Raw genomic sequence first — 10,813 nt, forward strand, 5'->3', positions numbered from 1 at the left:
GGGATTTTCTTTTCTTTTTTTTTTTTTTTGTTAAGCTGTTAAAGGCAGATTAGCTCTGATTATTTTGGGTAAAAAAATATCACTAAATATGCTGAACACAAACAGGACATCACTGTGCGTACATTTCATACTGATAGTTTTGGACAATCTGTGTGAAGATGTGAGCAGCTGTTTTTAGATGTATTCCACCATCTAGTGGCAAGACACAGGTTGCTGCATACACAGCTGCACTCTGTGAGGATACGTTGTAAGAACTTTGATCACAAGAGGTCAGCAAAATACATCTGCAGAGCAAAACAAATGGGGGAAAAATGAAATGTTTAGAATTTACATATCAGATCACTTTTTTTTTTTAAGTAAAAGACAATGACGGCATGGACATGTGTGTTTGAAGGTGCAAATCAGGACACTGAAGGCTACTTAAAATCCTTTTTGTGAGTTTTTTTTTTTAAGGATAGAAGGGAAGTGAAGGCAGATGAGGAATAATTCATCAGAGGATGGGTACTCCAAGTGCAAATCTTGCACATTTCAGGATCTGAATTTACATGAAATTCAGTCAGGCAGTTTTGGCATCATTGTGTTGACAAAACAAAAAAAAAACAAAGGGCACTTACAGGTAATTCCACCATTAAATTGTGCTTTTTTCTGTGGTGCAATACCAATAAAATCCACAAGTCCTTAATTTATTGCTTCCAACTATTTTTTTTTTTTTTTTTTTTAAAACTGCTTGTATATAACACTCAAGACTTCAACAGATTCCTTAATTCTATGCGCCTCCATCTTCGCCCTCTTCCTCTTCTTCTGGCAGGCTTCCGGGACACGGCTCCATGGTTACAGTAACACCCATGCCGCTGCGTCCAACGGGCATGTTGGTGACACACGTCCACTCGTTCCTGTCCGGACAGTAGCACTCAATGCTGGACAGAAAGCCATGCTGGTTAAAACCTCCTGAATGGACACACACACACACACACACACACACACAGTATGGTTAATGAAGCTGATAATACACAAATTAGGGAGCAGCTTAACACTTGTGGAAGCCAATAAGTGAATCAAATTATTCTGTTCTTAAGCAATTTACTTTTGCAAAGCATGATTAGCAAGTTGACTTTGAACAAAAGCAAATTTTGCTTTTTTCATTTGCAGCTGATTTAATTTGCAGACATGGTTTGATATTCCATTTACATGCAGCACATTTGTTTATTTTTTAACATTTGAACCACAGTTTATTTACCTAAACACTTAGCTGAGCAGAACTCAGCCCATGTTGTAATAACACATGAACACCGACGGACCCGTCTGCTTGTCAGCTGCAACGACTAAATTACTTCATGAGAATGCATTATTGTATTTTTACATGCTAGCAACATGCTTTTAATGTTGTGATGTTCCATATATAGACATGTTATAGGTTTATCTGTCATATATACATTATATACATATATATATATATACATATATATATATATATATATATACATATATATATATATATATGATATAGATATATATATATATATATATATATCTAGATATATATATATATATATCTATATATCTATATATATATATATATATATATATATATCTATATATATATATCTATATATCTATATATATATATCTATATAGCTATATATATATCTATAGATATCTATATATCTATATATATATCTATATATATATATATATCTATATATATATCTATATATATATATATATATATATATCTATATATATCTATATATATCTATATATATATATATATATATATATATATATAAATATATATATATATATATATATATATATATATATATATATATCTATATATATATATATATATATATATATAGATATATAGATATATATAGATATATAGATATATATATATAAAAATAAACAGACACCCATAATAATTTCTTATATAGTATAAAAGAACTCTTTCTGCATTGTGATGCATGAGGAGTTTCTTGCATAAACATAAATCTGCATTGTCTCAAAAGGAACTTTTACTATTCAATTCCGCACTTTTTTATTTTTTTCCTTTTCATTTCAGTAAATCCTTGATGGATTTGCTCGAATTTTGTGTCATTTTCATGTAACACAGTCCACCTCCGCTGTTAGCAGACTTTTCTTTGATTGTTTCATTTTTTTTTTTTCCAAGCAACTTCTGTGACAAATGAAGAATTTTTAGTAGATCCTTCGATGGTGAACGAATGAATATAAAAACCTGCTCGACTTAAATCACAACACCTTCTCACACTTCATACCACTTTTCAGAGAAGTTGTTGTGCTTAAACAATGTCTTTGGTTTAAGCCAAGATGTTCAGTGTCCAAATAGTTAAATATGTATTTCATCTGTCCGACACACATTGTTCCACAAGTTATAGAAGCGTTGCTGACAAACTTCACTTTCTATTTCTAGTTCTCCTTGCACACGCCCCATGAAAAGTCTCTTGCTGATAGCAGATGCATGTAATTTGACAATTAGAAGATGGCAGCTGTATTAGTTTCTTCGCCTATAAATTATTTTCTAGATGGTGATCAAATCTTAACATTGACATGAGTTTAACTGCGTTAGAGAACATCCAGGTTACGGTTTGATGTTGTTGTTTTTTGTAACTGTAAATATGTGATCATCATAAAGTACTACACAAATAAAAAAAAAAAAAAAAGAAGCAAAAAATAGAGAAAAAAATTGTAAATTGTCGTTTTTACTAAGTCTGACAGCATGAACGTGTGCTGTTGGCTTGTCATGATGTCATTGACATCAGTGATGAGACTGACCGATGACGTAGATGCGTCCCTGGTGGACCGTGACACCGTGCGCGCTGCGGCAGTGCTGCATCGACGCCCGGAACTCCCAGATGTTCCTGACTGTGTTGTAGCTTTCCATCGTGCAGAGCTGGTTCTGTCCATCATAACCTCCTATAGCGTACAGAAAGGAGTTCACACACACCAGTCCTGCAAAAAAAAAAAAAAAACATTAAAGAAGGGATGGTGAGCTCTTTTAGTGTCAGATGAGGAGCATCACTAAAAGTTCAGCAGGTCATCCATTTTGCTTTTGTATTATCTGTACAAAGTCAGGATGATTGAACGAGAGGCTGAAAAAGAGGCGCTGATAAGTCAGACTTTATTATGTTGGAACAGAACCAGGCTAAATGTTTCCAGCTAATTTGCTGCCGGCGATAGCCTTCACACTGGGCAAAGGTCAGAGAGCAGACAAGATAATAAGAGTAGTGAGAGCAAGTGAGAGCAAGCACGAACATACACACACACACACACACACACACACACACACACACACACACACACATACAGCGATCTGTTTAAATGCTCAACTGCTGCTCATAAAGACAACTCACCCAGTCCGCTGCGTACGGTGTTCATGGGAGCCAGATGGTGCCAAGTGTTTGTGTCAGGTTGGTACTTCTCAGCCGTGTTCCAGCGGTTCTGTCCATCATAACCTCCGACCACATACAGGACCCCACCACATGCTGCCACCCCAGCTCCTAGGCGAGCCACCGTCATCGGACAAACAAAGGACCAGCGATTAGACTCTGGATCCCACCTACAAACCAAACGGGGGGTCAGTTTGGTGATAATCTGTTACCAATACGTGAAAGCAGTGAAACTAATGCATGTGTCAGTGCTGCTGGCTTTAAAACCGACGGTGTGAAGAACCCTTCTTGGTCTCCATGAGCCAGTTATCACTGAGTGGATTAGGTTATGCCAGCAGCCATGCTTGGTAACTATTAACAAGCATTATTGGATTCCAAGCAGCAGGAGTTGCCAGAGACAAGAAATGTTGATGTTGTCCTGCAGACGTCTTAAAGATCAAGCTAAGCTCACCTGTGTACCTACAAGCCTGCGTTAATTAACACTTGGGCTTTTGTTTTTTTTGTTTTGTTTTAAATGCACAAAAATGAAAGTGTGAAGTTGTATTCTCTGAGGTTTTATGGGGCTGCATGGTTCCTTTGTAGATGAAAGACTGAAACTTTTTTATTCATAAGCTTAAAAAACTGTCTTTGGAAAGTTGAGATGAGCTTTTCTTTAGCGTGCATCCTCTGCCGAGTTGCCTGACCCTTCTTTCATGATGAAAAAACATCTTTTTACTCACAAAGAAAATAAGGACACCTGCAAAATCATGTAACAAGTCACTTAACAATGAAATCCTGTTCCAAGATGAGATGAAAATAAAATTGCGAGTCCAGATGAGGCAGAATGGACTGCTTGTGTTGTGGGTACAGCTGATAGGGGGGGGGATTTAACTTGCAGTACACGTTAAATTCCAGTTTCCTCTTCTCATGCTGATGGCGAACCTGGCTGAGAAATATTTCAGGAACAAAAGATCAAAAAGAATCCAAGTCTGTTCCCCCCCTCAGCCTCCCCCGTGTCACTTGAATTTGTTTGGGAAGCATTATAAAAAAAAAAAAAAAAAAAAAAAAAAAAAAAAAGCCTTTTCCACCATCTATTATTCCTATAAAACCTCTAAATCTTCTTTCACGTGTTTCACATTTCCCTTTTCATTTCAACACTTTTATAATCTACCTTTGTATTTATAAGCTACTCGTGCAACGACTTCCAGCAGCCGGGGATGACTTCTAATAATTCTCCTTTTAGAAATCCACACCTTTAAAACTTCGAATAAAAAAAACCCATTAAGGACACGTTTGAAGCAAGGCTCTGTAGATATGCAGCAAAAACGTTTAAGACTTGAGGATTTCACCAGTAAATGAACAAAACTAACACACGGAGGACTGAAACTTTTGGCAGCAAGCAGATGTAAAGCATTCCCATCAGGATTGACATTCCTGGGAAATTTGTCTCAACATGTTATGAGAGACGGTGTGCTGTTGTCTGATGGAGCTAATAGCAAACCTCTTGAGTGCTCTTTAGCTGGCAGAGCTATTTTTTCATGCAACTCCTTCATGCCACTGTCAGACACACTCTGAGGGGGCGGAGCTTAGTTAAAGTGTGCAGGAGAAAAAATTTTAAGCTAGTTACTTTCGTCTTGGGAAATAAAAAGTCTAAAATTACTGTTGGAGTGCTTAGTCGGATAAATAAATCCTCACACATGTTAAAAACTCATAAACATCTCACCTCTCCACTGTGCTGTGATGTATGGAGCCCTGGGAGCCTCCTACAGCATAGATGCAGCCTTCAGCCACGGCCACGCCGACCCTGTTCCTCGGCACGTTGAGGGACGCTCGCTGGCTCCATTGGTTGGTCATGGGGTTGTAGCAGCACAACGCACTCGATTCAGTGTTATTCTGAAGCGATAGGTTCCTTCCTCCTACCTGGGGTCATTTAAATACATGAATGAACAATTTTAACACTCCTTTCAAATGGTCAAAAACAAACATTGGCTGATTTGGCTGATTTGATCAATTTGAATGTTTTTCAAAGATCTTTATTCCAATCTTTATTGGCGTGTCACAACCTACAGTGTAGATGAGTCCAAACAGTGCACAGGCTCCGAGACCGCTGCACGGGGTCCCCATATCAGCCAGTTTCAACCAGATGTTCCTCTTGGGATCATAAGCCTCCATTGAGGCCAGAGAATGTTGCCGGTATCTAAACACAGAAGAGTCACAGTGATTAAGAGGAAAGCATCGAGTTTCTGAAATGCTTTTCCAGGAAGTGTGTGATATTATCTGAAATTTGAATAATCTTTCCCAACAGTTTGCAAAGGGGTCATTTTTTTCCTTTCTTTAGGCTTACACTGACAAATGGACCAGTGTTATGAGCTCTGCACTGGTCTGCTGTGGGGAAGAAGTAGCCGAACCAAAAAGGTTGAGGACTCGATTTGCTGGTCCATTTTATGTTCTTACCCTCACCTATGGTCACAAGTTGTGGGTGGTGATTAAAAGCACAAAATCAGGGATGCAAGCAGCCAAATTTTCCTCTGCAGGAAGTCTTGGCTCTTCCTTAAAGACAGGATGGGAAGCTTGGTCATTGAGAGAAAGTCAGAGTAGAGCTGTTGCTCGTCCCCAGTGAAGCGTTCTGGGCACATCCCAACCAGGAGAAGGCCTCGAGGAAGACTGATGACACACAGGAGGGACTACATATGTTGGCTGATCTGGAAACGCATCAGGATCATGGAAGTGGCTGCGGAAAAGGTAGCAGGGGTTGCTATGCCACTGCCGCCATCATTCCACCATGGATAATAGGGGTGGGAAAATCAAATCGAAAAATCAAAAATCGGGATTTTTTCACAATTTTAAAATCGATTTTTTGACCAAAAAAATTGATTTTTAAAAAAAAAAAAATCATCCATTATAAAATTTTTGTCATTTTTATTGTTTTTATTGATCTTTTTATTTGTCTTCTTGGGCATTATAGCAGCAGAATGACGGTCTGGCTTATTGTGTTGTTTTTCCCTCATTAAAATCAAGAAAAATGACGAGCAAAGAGAAAGTTTGATTGATTTATTTTGTTTTTAATCTACAAAAATCAGCAATATTGAAGAATTGTGAGAATCGCAATTTAAATCGAATCGGCACCCAAAAAAATCGGAATCGAATCGGGACTAAAGCATATCATCACAGCCCTAATGGATAAGCGATAAAAGATGGACGGATGTTTGTGTTGTGTGTTTTCTGATCACTGAATGGTCTATTTATTGTTAAAAACTGAAGAGAATTACTACAAGGAGAAGCACAAAAAAAATGTTGGCATGTTGGTGTTTTTCAGTTGCGTTCTCGGGAAAGCATGACCACCAACATTAGCCATAGTGAGAAGAATTTAGTTGCTGAGATTTCATCCCAGACTACTTTATGACCCTATTTCAGAGGTTTTGGTCTTCAATTTCTTTCTATTTGATGGATTCAGGAGCTATTTGGATGTCTGTTTATATTCTACAATACTAGTGGGAAAATCTAATTGAAAAATCTGGATTTTTTTGCTTCACAATTTTAAATTTTTTTTTTGTTAAAAATATCTAAATTTTCCCCGTAAATAAATAAAAATAATCCATTATAAAATTTTTGTCATTTTTTTATGATTCTTTTCAAACTTTTTAACAGCAGAATGATGGTTCGGCTACTGTGTTGTTTTTTCCTAATTGAAATCAAGAAAAATGATGAGCATAAAAAGGTTTGTACATTTTTTTTGTTTTTAGTCTACAAAATTCAGCAATATCGAGGAATCGTGAGAATCTATTATTTAAATCGAATCGGCACCCAAAAAATCAGAATAGAATCAAATCGGGATAAAAGCATATTGTCACAGCCTTATTCTACAACATCAGCATCATTTTAGAATTGGTTACAAAAACAGAAAATACAAATGAAAACTATCCAACTTTCTCTTTTTTAGAGAAAAGTTTCAAGATACAGATTCCAAGAATGAAAAAAAAAAAAAAAAAAAAATCCAGTTTAATTTGTATGTTAGCCAAAAAAAGCAGACTCCTTTGTACAGAAGACCGGTAACAAAACATGAGGAAGCAGACTGTGGAAGAAAATCCCTTCTATCCTGGAAGGATAAATATGTAGAAGTGGGTGTGATATAGTCTGTGCAGTACATTAGGTAAGTCAGTGCATGCTGCTGAAGATGTGTGAGAAGCATACCCGCCAGCCACGTAAATGAGCTGAGGACCGCGGATTGGTGCAGGCGAAAGTTTCCTCAGCGTCATGTCCTGGAAGATTTTAGACAGGAAGTCCTTACAGGAGTTGGCCTGGAGATAAACAGAAGAACAAACATTCAAACAGGCGAAGAGTTTGGGACATAATAACCAATCACCAATGAAAAAAAAGTCACTTATTTAAAGAAACACAGGGAAGGAAGTTTTACACTGCTATTTATGAAAAAAAAAAAAAAATCTCATTTGTGTTTCCATAAATAGTGAAACACAGTGTAAAACCAGCTACACACTAGCCGTGCAGTGTGTGTGTTGCCTATTTGAACAGAGCCTGCGACCGCCACGCCTTGTAGCTCAACCAGCTATCGTTTCTGGATGCTGCTGATTTTACACCTTCGAGTTAAGCAGCAGGAAGTTTTCTACAACTTGTTCATTATGTTTGTAAAGCACATGTGAGGGTGGATAACTTTAACATCTTCACTTGCAGGGTCGTATCAAAAGCAGATGACACAAAAGTCAGCACACACACACACACACACACACACACACATGCAGCTGGTTTACAAGCAGCTGTTAGATTTAGCTTTACCTTGCTGAGGATAGGGCAGGACAGGAGCTGGTTCTTCAGGAACTTCGGAGGCAGGGCATAAATATGGACGGCATTCAACAGTGCATGGAGGTACTGAGCTCTTCCCTCTGTGTCCCAGCGCACCCAGTCTGTACAGGCCTTATACACCTGGTGAAGATTTTACTTTAAGCGTTCAGCTTACAGGTTTTTAGGTTTGAATTCAGATCATTTCTAATAATAATTTCATCACTCACTTCAGACTCACAGAGCACCTTGAGACTATCCTGACTGATGAGCTCCAGCAGCTGACAGTGAGACAAGCTGAAGAACTCTTCCACCTTGGTCACCTAGATCCAGGGGAGGACAGCAGCAGACATTTCAGATGGTAGACTTAACAGATATGTACTGTAAGGTTCAAGATAATGCAATGTAATGTGATGGTGGTTAAAACAAGGAAAACAAAACAAAGCTGGGGTGTAACCAGTTAACTATCCATGGGAAAAACATAAAAATAGCTCTTTTTCTATGCTCCGTCTTTGAAGATGAGGCAATATTTGTATGATCTCCAGACAGAATTGAAAAGTACTACGATGGTACTGTTCATCGTTTGCCTGTCAGAGGCTTTGGTTCAGACAGATGCAGCCTCACAGCCTGACCTCAACGCTCAGTTGCAAACACTGAGCTGGTGGAGGAGATGAGGTTGATGAAGAGCAGGCTGGCAGCAAGTGAACAAAAAATACAAGACAAGAAGATAATTAAGGTTCTAAAAAGCTGAGCAGCGTAAGGGTAAAGCAGAGTTACACAGGCAGGCAAAGCAGGCAAAGAAGATGCAAAAAAAACAAAACAAAGGGGCAAACTGTTGTATGAATCATGGAGACACAACTTTAACCTCAGGCGACACGTTTCCTGGACCCAGTAGCTTGGAAACAATGCTGGTTTATTCACGAGTCATCACTTGCATCCGGGAGGCTCGAACAGTGGCCTTTCTGTGTGGAGTTTGCATGTTCTCCCTGTATATGCACGGGTTCTTTCCAGGTACTACGGCTTCCTCTTACCGTCCAAAAACATGCATGTTAGGTTAATAAGTTACTCAAAAATTGCCCATCGGGGTGAGTGTGAGCGTGAGTGGTTGTTTGTCCCTTTGTGTTGGCCCTGCAAAGACCGGCGACCCATCCAGGGTGTACCCCACCTCTCGCCCTAAACCTGCTGGGATAGGCTGCACCTCCCCCGCAACCCTTAATCGGATTAAGCAGTTTGGATAATGAGTGAATGAATGAATCACTAGCATCCACAATGCATGCAACACCTGAGCAGGTATGGATAGGACTTGTTGAGAGCATTAAGTGTGACTCTTTTTCTTGCAGCGCAGGATCATTCATGACAGGCATCAAGCACACACACGGATGCTGTGCTGTAGACGAACAACCTAAAGGTTCTTCTGAACTATCAGCAGGCTGTAGCCTTTAAACTCTTACAGGGTGATATTCTGTGTTCACGTCTTCCTGCATGGTAGAGTTACCGAATTTGGGGGAAACAAGTCGAACATTTTCAAAGATTTTCTTATATCTTGTCACATGACAACAGCTGAAATGCTTAATGAAGAAAAAAAACCCAAGTGTTGCATGTCAGTGTGTGTGTACTCGTCGTGCACTTCACCTCATTGAAGTGCGTATTGATGTACTCTCGGCACCGCTGGTGCAGCTCTGTGCACCCGATTTCCTCTGCGAAGCGGGCGATGCCGATGACATTGGCCGGCTCCAGGTGCTTGGTGAGGAAATCGCAGCACGCCTTGGCCACGTCCTCCATGTGATACCTTGAAACGTTTTAACAGAGGATGACGACAATAAAAAAAAAAAAAAAAATGCAAGCTTAATTTCCATTTTCCCCATCCAGACACTTCAGCTTACCTCATAGCGGCCAGCAGAACATGCAACACACACTTTTCTCCCACTGTGATGCGCGAGGTGTAGGCAAAGTCGATCAGTCGACCCACCACCTCGGGACACACGTCGCGCAGGGTTACCTCCGAGGCGCTGCACTCTTTGAAGCCTCTGGTGAACATAGCTCTGAAGTATGGGCTGCAGGAGGCCAGGACCACCTTGTGCACCTAAATAAAAGCGTTTAATGACAATTCATCTGTTAATGATGTTAAAATGTCCCAACAGGCAGGTTTCCAGCTTTAAAAAGCTGAAGTTTGATTATTTTATCAACTAAAACATCTAGTTTCAACTCAGCAATCACAAAAGCAGGTGAGCGCTATAACTGCTCCTCTGGAAGAACCACATGTTTAATGCGATGCATGACTTACTACAAACGTTTTAGTAGATTCTGTTTCAGATTTCAATAATCAAACAAATTAGTTGTGTTGCCTCACGCTGTGCCAACGGAGTGCTTGTTTGGATTAAAAACAGCTGAAATGTTCAACCCAAAACCCAGGCAGCATTTCAGGACAAATCTCCTCATGTACGTCTGTGACAGGCAGAAGTTTTATATCAGCTTCTTGTAAGCATAAACTCAGTTCCCATGCTTCCTAGGAAACTTAAAACTTTGTCTTTAAAATGAAACACCATCATAAGAAATAGAGAGGTTAAAACTTGCTAACTTTGCCCTCATCAATACTTTGTCAGAATGACAAGTCAGACACGGTAATACGATAT

At 39.1% G+C, this 10,813-nt stretch overlaps 1 protein-coding gene across 3 annotated transcripts in view; it reads right to left on the reverse strand.

Moving 5' to 3' along the window:
- Positions 1-587: 587 nt before the first annotated feature.
- Positions 588-10,813, reverse strand: part of keap1a (kelch-like ECH-associated protein 1a) — a 20,722-nt gene continuing 10,496 nt past the window's right edge. For 2 of the 3 annotated variants that reach the window (XM_079262787.1, XM_079262788.1), the window contains exons 3-12: positions 10,064-10,263; positions 9,813-9,969; positions 8,411-8,503; positions 8,178-8,324; positions 7,578-7,684; positions 5,450-5,583; positions 5,110-5,302; positions 3,372-3,577; positions 2,794-2,970; positions 588-948 (exon numbers count right to left, since the gene is read on the reverse strand). In XM_079262787.1, the coding sequence (XP_079118913.1) occupies positions 767-948; positions 2,794-2,970; positions 3,372-3,577; positions 5,110-5,302; positions 5,450-5,583; positions 7,578-7,684; positions 8,178-8,324; positions 8,411-8,503; positions 9,813-9,969; positions 10,064-10,263 (1,596 nt within the window). In that variant the 3' untranslated portion in view covers positions 588-766. The remainder of the gene's footprint in view (positions 949-2,793; positions 2,971-3,371; positions 3,578-5,109; positions 5,303-5,449; positions 5,584-7,577; positions 7,685-8,177; positions 8,325-8,410; positions 8,504-9,812; positions 9,970-10,063; positions 10,264-10,813) is intronic. The other variant, XM_079262789.1, reaches the window with a different exon arrangement.

The sequence above is a fragment of the Telmatherina bonti genome, assembly GCF_933228915.1.
Source record: "Telmatherina bonti genome assembly, chromosome: 22".
In the NCBI taxonomy this organism is placed as follows: domain Eukaryota; kingdom Metazoa; phylum Chordata; class Actinopteri; order Atheriniformes; family Telmatherinidae; genus Telmatherina; species Telmatherina bonti.